General features: G+C 51.9%; 6 protein-coding genes across 6 annotated transcripts; 3 read left to right on the top strand and 3 right to left on the bottom strand.

The window, feature by feature from the left end:
- Positions 1 to 2,670: 2,670 nt before the first annotated feature.
- HMPREF1541_00570 (uncharacterized protein) lies at positions 2,671 to 2,823 on the top strand (the record flags this gene model as incomplete). Its single annotated transcript, XM_008712876.1, has 1 exon — positions 2,671 to 2,823. One exon carries the CDS (start codon positions 2,671 to 2,673, stop codon positions 2,821 to 2,823), a length of 153 nt encoding a protein of 50 aa, XP_008711098.1.
- Positions 2,824 to 3,754: 931 nt separating this feature from the next.
- HMPREF1541_00569 (uncharacterized protein) lies at positions 3,755 to 4,682 on the bottom strand (the record flags this gene model as incomplete). The annotated part of the gene is made up of 2 exons (XM_008712875.1): positions 3,755 to 4,431; positions 4,487 to 4,682. The coding sequence occupies 2 exons, from the start codon at positions 4,680 to 4,682 to the stop codon at positions 3,755 to 3,757; spliced, it is 873 nt and encodes a 290-aa protein (XP_008711097.1).
- Positions 4,683 to 6,103: 1,421 nt separating this feature from the next.
- On the top strand, positions 6,104 to 8,068 carry HMPREF1541_00568 (uncharacterized protein; the record flags this gene model as incomplete). Its single annotated transcript, XM_008712874.1, has 8 exons — positions 6,104 to 6,209; positions 6,260 to 6,387; positions 6,431 to 7,078; positions 7,129 to 7,345; positions 7,393 to 7,480; positions 7,534 to 7,590; positions 7,643 to 7,845; positions 7,896 to 8,068. 8 exons carry the CDS (start codon positions 6,104 to 6,106, stop codon positions 8,066 to 8,068), a joined length of 1,620 nt encoding a protein of 539 aa, XP_008711096.1.
- A 512-nt stretch (positions 8,069 to 8,580) lies between these two features.
- HMPREF1541_00567 (uncharacterized protein) lies at positions 8,581 to 12,096 on the bottom strand (the record flags this gene model as incomplete). Its single annotated transcript, XM_008712873.1, has 1 exon — positions 8,581 to 12,096. One exon carries the CDS (start codon positions 12,094 to 12,096, stop codon positions 8,581 to 8,583), a length of 3,516 nt encoding a protein of 1,171 aa, XP_008711095.1.
- Positions 12,097 to 12,658: 562 nt separating this feature from the next.
- On the top strand, positions 12,659 to 13,614 carry HMPREF1541_00566 (uncharacterized protein; the record flags this gene model as incomplete). Its single annotated transcript, XM_008712872.1, has 2 exons — positions 12,659 to 12,917; positions 12,968 to 13,614. The coding sequence occupies 2 exons, from the start codon at positions 12,659 to 12,661 to the stop codon at positions 13,612 to 13,614; spliced, it is 906 nt and encodes a 301-aa protein (XP_008711094.1).
- A 671-nt stretch (positions 13,615 to 14,285) lies between these two features.
- On the bottom strand, positions 14,286 to 15,510 carry HMPREF1541_00565 (uncharacterized protein; the record flags this gene model as incomplete). The annotated part of the gene is made up of 3 exons (XM_008712871.1): positions 14,286 to 14,522; positions 14,575 to 15,319; positions 15,365 to 15,510. The coding sequence occupies 3 exons, from the start codon at positions 15,508 to 15,510 to the stop codon at positions 14,286 to 14,288; spliced, it is 1,128 nt and encodes a 375-aa protein (XP_008711093.1).
- Positions 15,511 to 15,629: the final 119 nt, after the last annotated feature.

Genomic DNA, 15,629 nt, shown 5'->3' with positions numbered 1-15,629 from the left:
CTGCTCAGCTAGCGTTATCACTAGAGAGAAATGATTTTCCCCGCTGTATCTATACGGCGCAAGTAGTGTCATCCAGTACCTAATACATCAAGGGCGAGGACTAAAGTGATACTGCGTTCCATTTTCCGCCTCGGGTGCACACGCCCTCACTGGCCACTGTCAGTAAGAGACAGGATTTACACTAGAAGCGTTAGTAACACTCCTTCAGCTACTTCTCTGCCTTCTCCTCTCCCTATGGGACCATCGTATATACATAGCTAGCCCTAAGAAAGAGTTGGAATAGATGGCGCGCCAGTGCAGAAGTTCTCTCCCACTCCTGACTTTGTATAGCTATTAACCGTGTGTGCGTCTCATAAGTGTGCGCTTCAAGATTACAACAGGGTGAAAAGAGCCAAAATAGTTTATTTATCTCGTACCTCTAACATAGACAACACGTACCTATGATCTGGGAGCAGCTAGGGTTATGTAGTAACATTGCTTCATTGGCAACAGTACGTAAAGCATGTGTAAGTGCTGTAGCATAGTTGAGACTTTGACAGATCCTGCGTAGTACAAATGTTCTTCGCCAAGCCTCATATCATACAGGTGGTGTCACGTTTTTATACTTAGAGTATGTACCCATACAACAGAAGAGGTTTCGGATCATGAGATCATATACTGCATCATGCTTATCAAATCAATTATTCTAACATAAATCCTACTACTACTCGGCGAGGTGATAAGCTGAGAAAATTGGTAAAGAGTGTGGGCACGGAATCCCTCTTGCCAATCACCTTCCCGGTCACGACGCAAAAGATACCTATCGGGCACATCTCCTCCACTGCCTGTCCCTGTCAAGTCTGTGTTCTAATGTTCACATGTGTCATGTGCCTTCTCCACGTGCACACAACGGGAACCAAACCCTCTCAGATCGTCGCTCTCAGCGTCTGTGTGGTTCTTTCGGCGCATCTTCTTCTAGATTCCGCAGTTGCTTGTGGTTGGCAGTGCCACTTCCATCGTTCGGCAGCTGTTTTGACTTCTTGGGATCTCAGTGATCGACCTTGAAACGAGAGTTTATGTCTTTAGACCTCGGAGGGTGGTGTCCGTTGGTGGACTTTGGTGGTGGTCTTGATGGTTGATCACTCATCGTATAGGTATTCAATGGCACTACAGGGATGACTTATACCACTAGGCTCCGGACAGGATGTAGGGGCAATCTACAGCTGGACAGAGCGAGTCTTTATCATCGAGACCTCTCCCCTCTGATACTAGGTACAATTTTCGGCGCCGTGCCGTTCAGGCGTCGCTCGTGTTCGCAACAAATGTGACAGGTCGATTGAACAGGTTCGAGAACACCCACGACACGGCGTACAAACGGGGCGCAACGATGAACAGGGAAACGATCAGGCGTCGAATAGAAGAACATGCCGTCCCTGCTGCCACGCTTATCCCCTTCGATGCCTTGCCAATGATTGTCTGCCGCTCAGATTGCCGTAGGTATGGGCGTAGAAAAGTGATGAGGAGGGTGCCGAACCGAAGGTCCGTACGGCAGGTTCCGTGATAGCAACTTACTGTCTGGTACGCCCACCACGTAGGACCCATGCTACTATTCTCTTTTATGCCACACGAGGCTGTCGACCCGTCATATACCACGATGTGCAGCAAAGTTAGCTGATTTTGAAGAGCGCGTCGGAAGACTCCAGCTTGACCATTCCAAGGGCTTGTTACCTAGGATTCGGCGTTAGTCATTGTTTGTTTTGAAGCAGTAACCAACAGTACTTGTCTAAAGAAAGAACATGCTACAGTGAGCATAGATATACAGGGAATGATAGTCATCCGAATGATGCAGCTTGGAGAAAACACCTTATCTGGTACGAATTGAAGGAAGTCAACCTACTGCACTTGTCCAACCCGGCTTTGCGCTTTCCGTCGTCAAGAGCGAGCGAAGGGTAGCGCTCACATCTTCCTGTTCTGTAGTGAACGAAATGTATGTCCGTGTCTTTCCTTGAATGGCACTACTGATCTAAGACGCATTTGACCGATAAGTAGTATGTAGGCATGAGGCCAGCGATCGGACTGCTCTTCAGCCTTCTAATCAATCCTGCGACCAAGGTAAGGTATGCATGCGTAGTTGTCTGGGCTCTTGACTTCCCGTGGCGTGGCTTCTGAGCTTTTGTCTGCAACGTACTTTACGCCCAGGAACTAGGTGCCCCAGTCTTGAATCCTGTCATTTATGTCGAAGCTGTAAGCAATCCGTGAATGGTGAGAAACGAACCATGGAGCGAATCACAAGCTGCATTGGCACATGGCGGTTGTACTTACGCTCCTTAGTAAAGTAGGTACATCATGTTTGTCTTGGTCATACTATCTGCAGACCCGAATCTTTGCTGTCGAGGCAGTATGAGAACTAAACTGTTCTCATTGGGGGAGCTTGCCAGTAGAGATTCTGGCTCGCAGTTTCAGACCTCTACCTAGTACCTGAGTACCTGAGTACTCCAGCTCTCAGCCGAGCAGTGTCAGCAACCTTGAATCATTCGAGATTGGTGGTTTCGGCAAACACAAATCATACACAACAATCATGGGACAGCCGAAAGACCAAAGTATACAGTCACAGGTGCTACGTGCTTGCAAGCGTTCAATTCTAATGAAGTCGGCACCGAGCTCCTGTATGCCAACAACTTCATCTTGATCATGCATGCGTGCAGCTTTGGCCAAGAAGCGGCAGCCCAACGCTTTTGGGATTTGATGAAGAGGCTGACTTCATGTCGAGACGACTCGGGACTGTCATCGTCTGAAAGAGCTTACCCTCTTTGTTTAGATCACAGACTCCTTCACGTTCTATAGTCGAGAGGCGGATGGCGATCGACTGGACGAGTTGTTTGAGGGTCTGGCAGTCTATCGGCCATGTTGGGAACGAACCCAGATCGTCCGCCTTAATCTCTCTGCGAGCGGCAGATATGACTGACCATATGCAGATCGTAAGCTTAAAGGACGCCTGCTGTACGGCTTTTGGGCAGGCTCTACATCAAGAGCATCCCCGAATCTCGCGACCTAGACTTGAAGTGGTGACTGGACCACATATACATAGGTACTAGTATGCTCTGCGCGTTTTGCACAATGATTCAGAGGAGTACCTAGTAATTCGTTTTGTGAATACTGCAAAACATGCAAGCTGAGGAGTTCATACAACGGCACGGAGCCTTTCAGCGGTTGAGTCGCGTGATGAAGCCCAGTTCTTTGCAATTTGGGGGGAAGGGATCGAGTACGTCGTAATCCGGAGTTTCGTGGACAGTGAAGCTGATAAGGTATGCACGAGATCGCCGACCAGGTGCGAGAAAAGGGTCAGGGGCAGGGACTAAAATAGGTAGTAGTCGTTTACTGGGTGTGAGGGACAAGCAGTGGCGTGCAGGCTACCGACCTAAAAGTCTGGAGGGACGGACGACTCGCTGGTGGTTAGAAGCGCAAAGCCATGTGGGTCTCTTGCCAGCGTAGACCGCAATATGTCAACAACATCTTGTACGAGGGGTGTCGCGACATCTTTGAACCACATTTGATTGGCAGGTCTCACGACCGGAGCAACTTTTGCTTTTCAGCCGTCTCTCGGCCACACCAGGCGGCCATGTATTTGCTGGTCCACTGACTCGTTGAACTATGAAATAGATACCACCGAAGCGTATTAGGTAGGACCTTTGAATGCGGCTAGGGTGAAGAGGCATAATCTATGCAGGCACGTTGGCACCTAGAGTAACTACATATAGTCTACAATCTCTCGTTCTTAGTTACGCCCTCTTTCTAAGCCAGCAATGCTCTTGAAGACGTTCCGAAGCGCGCCTTTTTCGTAATCGATTACCAACGAGTCATGGTTCGCCTTAGAATACGTCTTTGTCGAAAAATCCAAACACTCTCTGAACTCATCGTGTTGCCAGGACTGCTCAAAGTACTCCTGCCCACGTTTCCCGATCATTACGTCGGAGCCGCTGAAGACCGCCTCAACTTTAAGCTTCGCTCTTCGGGTATCCTGCTGCTGTAAAGTTCGTTCTTTCTGGGCGATTGATCTTATGCATGCTGCATAGTCCTGCGCCTCGCCCCAGTCGGCATTGTCGCATTTCCCAAGACAGAGCTTTGCTTCATCGTTGATGCCGTGTGTGTCTTCGGCAAATCTATACTTCATGAGCAGGCTATCGATCGCTTTCGCCGTTTCTTTGTCGACGCCATATCGTTCTGTTTGAGTCATGGAAGGTGACACTTCGGTTCCTGGAAGATCTGTACTCGCAGACGACGGGAAGACAGATGCTGCGAACGAGAGTAGGCCACTGGACCATGAGGTAGTAGGCATTATCTTGTTGTTGATAAACGTGTTCAGATCAGCCCATGAGTCTAGCATGCCGACAGGGAGTCTAGAGAGGAGAGTTGGGAGGGTCGCGCCAGAGATTGTAAGGGGGACATATGGAGCTAGTAGGGCTGTTAGCTCTCTATAAGCAAGTGGCTCGCGCTGCATGAGACGAACCTAGAAATGCTACAAAAGGTGTCTTTGGATTGAGGATGCTCGAGTGATGGAGCAGGGTGTTGAGCGTGTATATCGCGCCGGCACTATGTGTCATGATGTTGACGTGCTTGATCTCGAGTTTCTGTAACAGTACGGGTACAGTCTCGAGCCAGACCTTGATTCGAATGTTGATGTCTACGGGCGTGGAGCCTCCCATCGCTGGTCTAGCGTTTCGCAGTCAGCTGATGACTGTACCTAGCAAGCGTCTCCCGCAGCACTCTTACCTGTCAGTGCATATCAGACGCACGCCACAATCTCTCGCCAGCTTATCAGAGTCCACGGCGTTCCATCGAGAGCCAAACATTGGTCCAATGAATAGAATGACTGGCAAAGATGCATCATCAAAGTTAGTCGTTGTAGAATATGTCACTCTAAGTTTTGGATGCTCTGCTGTTTCGGGAAGCCATAGAGCGCGGTGGAAGTACTTGGAGCACAGTGTCCGTACAGCCTGATCCGTCGGCGAGGAAGACCCATTTGAGCTGGTAGACGTCCTGGAGGCGCACATATTCAAAGATCCATGCATTTCCCCCTCTTAAGAAGACCAGGACGTCGGGACAAACATCATGATGCTTGCCGCCAAGCCGACGGCACGATCTGAAAAGCTTCCGGTCGAACTGCGGTCACGTGACGGCCGAGGACTTCCGTAGGCGACCAACTCGCGAATATTCAAACTGCAGTGATAGCAGAAACATCGTACCATGGGGTGCACAGTCTCTAGAACTTGAAGGCACTGACGCAACGGCCGGGAGCCAAGCATCCCGCGTTCACCCAGGTACACGCTACACGCACCCCGCTATCGGAACTTAAATCTCTGGACTTTGCAGGATTCAACAGTGTTCTAAGCTACTCTCTCTGCATGCATATATATGCGCACAATTCACCGGTAGGCCCGACGATGTATAGATCGGTACAAAGAACACCTGATGACTCGCACTGCCACGCTCGGCGCTCGGGATAAGGTATCTTGATGATCCCAAGATTGAGCTTAGCAATGGGCTCAGCGGCAGTAATGGGCAGTCGCCTGCACAGAACAAGTGGACGATAATGCCCGACTATGCCTGGAGTTGGATTCAGTCAGACTTCCGTCTCGTCCTCTTGCCGAGACGGGGGTCCTCATGCAGGTCGGGCAACTTCGGCGGAGATCTGGGGAAATCTTTCAACCTCCGCCATTGCCAAGGACGAAAGGGTTCTACCCTAAGCCCGGTCAAGCAGTTCCAAGGAACGGCGTGGCACTACCAAGACTTGCTTCCACCTTTCGACGGCATGCCAAGGAAGATTTCCGCCAATCGTCTATGCAGTGTGATGTTGTGTGAAGGCCGTGAAGACAGTTGCCGTTGCGCATCCCCCACAAACGGCCTGATGTGCGTCCGCTTGTGCATGATTACCTCCGCCGCGGGGAATGGATAGATCCACACCATGATACATATCGATACTACCCCGGAGCAAGGCCGGTGTGATGGCAGGGCAGGCATATAAGTTCCCGGTACGGCGTGGAATACCGTCGGTGTCTCTAACATCAATCGAACCACCATCGCAAACTCTTGGCATTCTGTCGTCGAGCTCTCGAAGAACACCGTGATGGGTTTCTTCAGTACGCATGCGTCGGGGACGCTTGATCCCCCAGAGGTCAGAAATTGGCGAATCCACCTTATTGCCTTCGTCGCTTCGATGTCTGCTCTTGCCAGTACGTCCAGGATTCCAATTCTGCTCTTTCCCCCATTAACAGTTCTCTAGTGGGATACGACACTGCCGTGATCGGAGGAACCATGGCTCTGGATTCTTTTCGCCGGGATTACGGCTTGGATGAAGTATCCCAGACGACTCGCGACACTACGCAAGGCAACATTGTCTCGACCTTTCAGGTAGGTAGCCCACAGTCACATCAGATCACGGCTAACATGACAGGCCGGGTGCTTTTTCGGCGCTCTTCTGACCTTCCCTATCGCCGAGAAATGGGGCCGCAAGAAGACCGTCATGTTGGCCTCTCTTGTCTTCCTGCTCGGTGGTACCATCATGACAGCGGCCCGAGGCAATATGAACATGATTGTTGGTGGGCGTGCCGTCGCCGGCTTGGGCATCGGTGCCTCTAGTTTGACAGTTCCGGTATACATCTCGGAGACAGCTCCGCCCTCAATTCGAGGAAGACTGGTGGGAATCTTCGAAATTGCATCACAGGGTGGTGGTATGCTGGGCTTTTGGATCAACTATGCGACCGACCAGACCATCAACGTGGAGAACCAGTCCCAGTGGATCATCCCGCTGGCCCTTCAACTGGCGCCCGGGGTGCTCCTCTTCGCTGGTATGTGGTGGTGTCCGGAATCTCCTCGATGGCTTGCCAGAGGAGATAATTTTGACGGAGCAGAGAAGATTCTGACCTACCTGCGAATGTTGCCCTCGGACCATCCCTATATTCGTCAGGAATTGGGCGAAATCCGTGCACAGGTCGAGCAACGCAGCACCCTCCGTATGAGCAAGAAGGAGCAAGTCAAAAAGTTGTTCCAGAAGGGCACTCGCAATAGGTTGGGCATTGGCCTTGCACTCATGTTCCTACAGGTAAGTTATGGCGACCACTGCTCCCGAGAGGTCGAGCTAACGTCGACCAGAGCTTTACCGGCGTCAACATCATCACCTACTATTCGCCCCGTATCTTCGAGACTCTCGGCGTATCTGGAACCTCATTGAGGCTTTTCTCCACGGGATTCTATGGTATTGCCAAAACATTAGGCATGTGCGCCTTCACTTTCATCGTGGTAGAGAGAGTCGGTCGCCGAAAAGGTCTGATCTGGGGTGCCGCTCTTGGGTGCATCCCCATCTGGTACAGTGAGTAAGCCCATAAACAGATCAGAACTTTTACTGACGTGGAACAGTCGGCGCCTATTGCAAGATTGTTGACCCAGCCGCCGCCGCCGCTGCCGGTGAAACCCAGCAGACTGGCTGGGGATATCTGGCCATGGTGTAAGTGTTTTGAATCCTGCGATGCATGTCAATTTGCTAATCGCTTCGACCAGCTGCGTATATGTCAACGCTTTCATCATATGTGCCACCTGGCAAGGCATCACTTGGACGTAAGTCGGGTCATGCTCCACCTCCCCAACCACTAGCTAACATTAAACGCAGATATGCCAGTGAGATCTTTCCGCTGGACATCAGGATGTTGTGCGTGGCTCTAACCACCGCGGATACCTGGCTTGGAAGCTTCATCATTGCTCGTGCAACGCCTTACATGATCTCGGACCTTGCCTACGGAGCATACTTCTTTTTCTCCGCGGTCCTCGTATGCATGGGCATTTGGGCCTTTATCTTCGTCCCAGAGACAAAAGGTAAGTTTCGCCTACCGTCACCTCTTATTTCCGTCGCTGACGAGGTCTAGGAATTACGCTCGAGGAGATGGACGCATTGTTTATGAAACCCATGCACAAGGCTGTGTGGGCACAGCTTCGGGGTAGGCAGATTTTGCCTGCTGAAAGGGCGATGTCGCCGTCACTTGCTGACGAGAAGCTGGACATCAATGTCGAGCAGCTGGAGCGGCAGCGTACGCCGTGAGAGCAGACTGAGGTGCTGTGCTTTGATGGCACAAGGTTGGAGAAGGCAAAGTGCAGGCTGGTCGACCAATTAGCCAAAGGTTGATGCTATTCAGACATTCCGTACCAGTCTCAGCAGCAAGTCGTACGTATATGCGCTCCTTTGCAGGCGTAGTATAGCCAGGTCTATTCTCAGAGACTCAATTGGGCAACTCGAGCTTCTGCCAGAAGCCGGTCGACCCAGAGTTCTCAAGTTACCAGTATGTGATGCGAAATGACTCGTACCTTAGCCAGCGGCGATCGGACTGTGCCAACGCCGTACCTACTTTCTTCACCTCACTGCCTCAATTGCTACCAGCAGGGTGAGGAGAGAACTGCCCGATGGCGGTCCGCAGCACACTTTCACTTTTACACGATGAGACGTAGGGCCAGGAGAATATTGAAAGAGAGCTAGCTCGTCAAGTACATGGGCATGTTTAGGAATAAACTGTGCAGCCTCGTGGGCAACTGTATAAAAGAACATATAGCGCCTCGCTAAACAGCATCGGACGCTTGTAAGGGCACATAAGAACCTCTGTCGCGCGAGTCAGCTCCTCTTCTCCCGGTGACGAATCTTGATATCCTGTTCTGAACCGCTTCGAGGCTCCCAACTTTTCGCTCCGCCCCAACGACTGGTACATTGATCGTGCTCGCTTCCATTTCCAATGCTTCGGCTGTCATCCACTTGGGTCTCTTCGCCCAGCGAAGTGCTAGGCTTGATAACGTCACGGAGATCGACGAGAACATCATGGCAGTTGCCGAGAGTAAAGGAGGCATATGCAGGCCGAATGGTAAGAAGATGCCCATGGCAAACGGCAGACCGATAACGTTGTATGCACATGCCCACAAGAGGTTGTACTTGATACGTCGGAAGATGGTACGGCATATCCAGAATGAGGCTGGGATGTTCAACATGTCGTCTGAACGCATAATGACAACATCTGCGGCCTCGACAGCAATATCGCTACCACTGACAAGCCCGACTCCAATGTTGGCAGTTGCGAGAGCAGGTGAATCGTTGATACCGTCACCAACCATTGCTACGACCTCGCCTTGAGCTTGAAGGTCTGCGATGATTTGCTGCTTCTCACCGGGAGACACCGAAGCCTTTATGGAATTTGTAGGGATTCCAACCAGTTGAGCGATGCCTACAGCGGTATCGTAGGTGTCTCCAGTCACTAGTGATGTGCTGATACCCATCTTATGCAGAGCTGCAACAGCCGCAGCGGAGGTTGGTTTGAGGGTATCGGAAAGTGCGAGTTGGCCAGCATACTTGCCATCAATAGCAACGTATATGTTGGTGGTTCCAGCTGCACCTTTGAGCTTTTGACGACTCGGCTCAGCCTCAGGCAAGGGAACACTGTTTCGACCCATGTACTTTTCGTTGCCCACTAGTACCTGATATCGCTCGCCGCTCTGACCGGTTGCAATAATGGCAGAGAGGCCTTGGCCGACCTTGACTTCAAAATCTCCCAGCTGACCAGGCAGAGGGTCCTCGGGGCCGATGGACAACTCTTCACGGGCTCGAGCCAAGATAGACCTCCCAATGGGATGTTCAGAGCCAGATTCAGCGAGCCCAACTAAAGCCCACCACAGCTTTCGGCCATTATCAGAACTCCATTGGGAGACTGTTTGAACCTTGGCGACGTTCAGCTTACCAAAGGTGAGGGTGCCAGTCTTGTCGAAAACAATGTGCGTAATAGACGTAGCCATCTCGAGAGCAGCACCTCCTTTGACAAGAATACCCTGTTGAGAAGCAGTGCCGGTTCCCACCATGACTGCGGTCGGAGTTGCTAGGCCCAACGCGCATGGGCATGCAAAAACAATGACGGAAATGCAGAGCTTGAGGCAAACCATGAACTTGCCACCGCTTTGAGCCTGGACGAAGATATCGGGAGGGTGCTCTAGGAGGTGGCTGAGGACGAACCACGCCGAGAATGTGACCAAACCAAGTATGATGATGACTGGGACGAAATAACCGGCAACCAAATCAGCCATGCGCTGGATAGGCGCCCGACTTGTCTGAGCCGCCTGTACCAGGTTGACGATCTGACTCAGTTGCGTATCCTTGCCAGCTCTGGTCACTCGGAAGTCCATTTTTCCAGCGCCATTGACGGTGCCGGCCATGAGAAGACCTCCCTTCTTCTTCTGCAGGGGCATAGCTTCCCCAGTCACCATGCTTTCGTCCACATAACTATCACCTTGAATGACAACGCCGTCGGCTGGTATTCTATCGCCTGGTCGTAGAATGACGATATCACCGACCTCAATCAGCTCGGTGGGAATGTTTTTCTCAACCGCGGCAGCGGTGGGAGCACCATCTCGTTTCTCGTCGAAAGCCGGAGGAGCTCTGTTCAGAACAGGCGAGTTGGGAGATATCCAGTCCTCAGCCAGCTTCTCTGCGTAGAGAGGATCTTCGTAAATGGTGGCCATGCTGGGGGCCAGAGACATCAGGTTGGACAAAGCTTTTGAAGTTTGGCCCTTTGCACGATTTTCAAGCCAGCGACCTAGGGTGATGAAGGTGAAGAGCATTGTGCTCGTGTCGAAAACCGTTCCAGGCTTGTTATGAGGCTTCATCAACACAGCAATGATAACAGCAAAGCAGCTGAAGAAGAACGCCGCTGAGGTTCCCAAAACCACAAGAACGTCCATGGTGGGCGAATTGTGGACTAAACTCTTCCAGGCAGATCTATAGAAACGCTTGCCGACGCCAAATTGAACGGGTATAGTTAATGCACAGCAGACAATGTCGCCCAGGAAGAGACCTGGGATGAGCTCCACGGATCCGAAATCGAGAATGGGTATAAACATCGGTATAATCATGCTGATGCAAAGCACAGGAATAGCGGAGGCCAGGCAAACGGTGAATGCCTGCTTCCACTCCCGTATCTCGCGAGTCTTGGCCAATGATTCCAGTTGTGCGTTGGTATCGTCGGTGTCAGCGAGCAGCGCGTTGAACCCCGCGTTCTCTACGGCCTCGACCAGTGAGCGTAGTCCTGTTATCGAAGGGTCGTAGGTGACCGTGGCTCTTGAAGATGCCAGGCTGATGACAAAGCTTTCTACTCCGTCTTTCGAGCGGATCTGCTCTTCCAAGTCGGTCGCGTGGCTGCTGTCGATAATGCCATAGATCTTGAGCTGAATGGACGCAAAGCCGCTGTCGAGCGCCACACCTTCGGCTTGGCTGGACACTAATGTTGCGTCAAACCCGGCGTCCTCTATTGTCGCAACGATCTTGTCTGCACTCAGCTTGGACGGGTCGTGTGTAATAACTGCTCGTTCCGCTAGCAGGGATATGTTGAAGCGTATCAGGCCTTCGATACCTTTAAAAGCACCCTCAACTGATGATGTGCAGGCGCCACAGGTCATGCCCTGAATAGAAACCGTAGTAGTCACCGAGTTGACTTTGTTGGCTGTAATTTGAGCGGCACCGCCTGTGGACGCAACAGGTTTGGTCTCCTTTATCGTGGCATCGAAACCTCGTTCTTCAATAATTTCTGCGACGGCCTCTGGAGATACTGTGGCGGGGTCATGCAAAACGACCGCTCGGTTTGTCATCAAAGATACAGTCATCGAGACAACTCCTGGCACATCTTTGAAACCCGACTCGACGGCGGATGTGCAGGCGCCACAAGTCATGCCTCCAACTTGGATAGTTGTCTCTACAATCTGCGCGGGGTCATCTTTCTCCAGATCCAGAAGATCGTGCGTCGCAACAGCGAGATTAGGCTTAGGCATATCGGTGGTCAGGACTTCGGCGTCAAAACCGCGGTCCTCAATGATCTCGGCGACTGCTTCGGGAGCCAATTTGGAGGGATCGTGGTGAACAACGGCACGGTTTGTTATAAGGCTGACAGTCACAGCTCCAGCACCGTCGACGTCTTTAAAAGCAGATTCAACCGCAGAGGTACAAGCTCCGCAGGTCATGCCCTGAACATCAAGCGTGGTGGTTGCCATGTGGGCGGACGTAGCATTCATGGGCTTGGACCCACCAGCAGCACTGCTGATGGCCATCGTAAAGGAGTGTGGATAAGTAGTATGTGGTGTGATGTGTTCATAACAGCATCATATCGTATGATGTTGGTTTTGGCGAGATTGGTACAATTCGACTCCGGGCGTTGCGGATCAGGGGAAGGGTGGTTCGGGAACAGAACTGGATGCGGTAGGAACTTGGTTGAAGGCTTGCAAATACAAGGATGGATACAAAAGAATTGGAGTAGAAATCATCAATTAGTAATTGTCGCGCCTATGCTTGCGTTCAGGGATAGATAAGTGGTGTTTCCATAGCGTCGCATACACTCCCGCAGCCACTTTTAGGAACATTGTTCGGGCGGGCTGGGCTCAAGCCCAGGTCAGACTCAAATCTGACGCGCCCTCGTCCACGTGATTTGCTAAGAATAGGAGACAAGGCTGGATATCAGCCTTGCTAGAGCGTGACGTTCAAGCCGCGCCCGCGACTTGCAGTGATGACTGCCTTTCTCCACACTCCCCATCTTCTCCCAATCCAGGATCCTGCAAACACTCTTGTTGTAGTCAAGAGTGTCGTTCAGTGTTACCACAAGTTGCTCGATCGGCAATGGAGCCTGCACACGTCAAGGCTCTTGGAGCGTTGCAGCCCTTCATTCTGCTTGCTACCACCACCAAGTCGCCTTCCCCGCGCTTCCTGGCCGACTTGATCAAGCGAGCCACAGAAGCGCCCGGAACCTATGTCTTCACAGAGCTTCTCCAGCAACCTGCCATCCAGTCTCTCCGCGCCGATGAGACGCCAAGCGAGTTCCAGACCTATCTAACACTTCTCGAGATCTTTAGTTGGGGGACCTACGAGGAATATCAGGGTACGAGGTCTGCCACGACTGTCTAAGAACAATACTGACAGCCACCATAGCCACTCCCAACATTCCCACCCTCAGCGATGCTCAAACCCAAAAGTTGAAACAGCTGAGCCTTCTGACTTTGGCCTCACCTTTCGCCAGTCTCGCGTCCGCCAATGCCAATACTCTGGCCTACTCCTCGCTCGTCCACTCGCTCCATCTCCCAAGCTCCGCTGCTCTCGAATCTTTAGTCACCTCTTGCATCTACGCCGGTCTCCTTTCCGCCCGCCTCTCTCCCACCTCAAACCCTCCCGCCGTACACATCCACTCTGTCGCTCCACTTCGCGACATTCGCCCACAGTCCCTACCCGCCATTCTCCAAATCCTTTCCACCTGGTCTGCTCGCTGCGACACCGTTGCCTCCGAGCTGGATGCACACATCACATCGATCAAGACTACCGCACGAGATCGCAGCATTGTGGCTCAGAAGAGACAGGACGTGGTAGATGCGGCCGTGCTGAGCAATGCTAACGACGATGCTGATAAGAGAAGCGGACGCAGCGGCCGAGGTCAGCGCGGCAGTAAGCGAGATCTAGACGACGAGTACGGTGGGAGCGACGGAGAGGGCATGGACGTTGACGAAGGTATTGGCGAGATGGGAGCATCATTCGGTGGCGCTGGTGGCTCTCGTGGCACCAAGCGGAACCGGGGTCGAGGCTGAAAATGTGCTACATCAAGTGTTCTGAATGGTACGGAGCACATGCCTCCGTTGCGGTTCTTCCACGCCGCAGTTTCATCTATGGACTTCTATTCGATCCAGCTTCACGCGGAGCGCCTTGCTGCGCATAATAGCCGCACTGCGGCATCGGGCCACGAAGACATGGGCACGAACGATATGAAGTCAAATGACGGACAGCGTAAGACGTGCCGGACTTTGGTCTGGTCTGGTCTGGTTACAGGGCGCTAGGGTCGATCAAGACAAGCAAGCATAGAGATTACTCAGGCTACTGAGCCTACGATGGCTAGGGGCTCCTAGTATGGGATCGAATCAGCACGAAGGGAAGACATCGAGGTCTGTCGGTTGATGATCAAGGTGACACTTCAAGGCATTGAAGTAGGCTCATTCAGTGAGCAAAGAATTGCAAGGATTGCAGAATTCCAGAAATCTTCCAACAGTTTGTTCGTCGGATGAATTTGAGGTCTCGATCGGCTTGACAAAGACTTGAATTCCCGTATCTAACCTGCTTATTTGATCTCTCGATGCATCCAGCAGAGAGTAAAAAGCGCTTCATTATCAAACGCCGCAATCGTTAATCATGAGACCGCCCTCACCGTTGCTGTTGGTACACGGTCGACTGTGCAAAAACACACACTCATAAAGGGCAAGACAAATCAGAAGTTCGTGCCCGGCACGAAAATGAAAAGCACACTGAGTGCGACTGTAGCAATGCCAAAGATCAGGGTCGCCATCATGGCTCTCGATAAGAGCAGCTTCCGCACATATGGCTCTCGTATGCGCGCCCAGTTCATCCACGTGTATTCACTAAATCCGAGGTATGCGGCGACGATGTCGAGCTTGTATTGATATGAGACCACAAAGTAGCAGCCTATCGTGAAGGGAAGAATAAGCTAGAAGGTGTGTTAGTTCAAGAATTGTACGAGTAGGAAGAGTGGGCCATACCCAGCATCTGATGTGTCGTGGCTGATCGGTCAGAATCATGTAGAAACCACCCCAGAAACCAGCCATCAAACTGGACAGACCGATGATTAATCTGAGGAGGATCGACAAAGGCACCAGGTTGCCAAGAGCCTTTGCTTGAAGGAAACCGGGGAAGGCATCCCGTTCCATGGCTTGGAAGACGTAGTCTTTGGCATCGTCAAACACTTCAGGGTCATCTCGACCCTCTTCCTCGATGTTTTGGATGATGCGGTTCAGAATTGACTGAGGAAGGACGATTTCTCGCTCCGAACCGGGCAGAATAAAGGTGTACAGAATCTTCTCGGCGCTGGCTTTGATATCGGCTCGGGCTACTGTATGTCCGGGAGAGTTCGAGTCCGTACGCACCTCGGGAGTCGACATGAAACTAGGTCGAGGCGGTCCTTCAGATGTTGATGGCTTTTGTTCGGCTGAAGGTCTGCTGAAGTTTCGCGAGTGCTGTGAAGTCATGCTGTGTGCCGGGGACTGTCCGCTGCCGTTGCTATTCTTGTGCTCATGTCTGAGAAACGCTGATAATCTTTGTTCGTGGCTCCGTTTCTCGTTGCTCGAGGGATGTGACTCGGCTTCACCAATGTCGCCAAAGTTCTCGAGTAGCGCAGAGGAGCGCTTACTAGTCGCCTTCTCCATTTCGGGTGTCTCGAGTAGCATCGACCTACGAAGCTCTCGGACATAGTGTCGGCAGAGGGACATGTGTTGGGAAACATCGAGCCTGCCCTTGTTAGCGGTCATCGACCGGGTTACATGGGGGTCTCACCAAAAGTCGAGGTAATCGACAGAGCGTTGCTGGTCACGCATGTAAATGTAAAAGGAGAAGAGGTCAACTGGTGCGAGTGTCCTTCTGCCCAAAACCTCCATCAGCGTGGGCAGCCGATTGCGATTTTCCAGCTCTTGTTCCGCCATCGCGACGGATTTCCCGAGACGGAATAATTCGCAAACGGGGAGGTCTTGCTGGTTTCAATATTAGACGTGACAACGCCCTTATTGAGCCCTGACCGATCGGTATGTTGAGAAGAACCGTG

Source organism: Cyphellophora europaea (assembly GCF_000365145.1).
Source record: "Cyphellophora europaea CBS 101466 unplaced genomic scaffold supercont1.1, whole genome shotgun sequence".
Lineage (NCBI taxonomy): Eukaryota > Fungi > Ascomycota > Eurotiomycetes > Chaetothyriales > Cyphellophoraceae > Cyphellophora > Cyphellophora europaea.
Note: the sequence above shows the minus strand (reverse complement) of the source record. Positions and strands in the feature narration are given on the sequence as shown.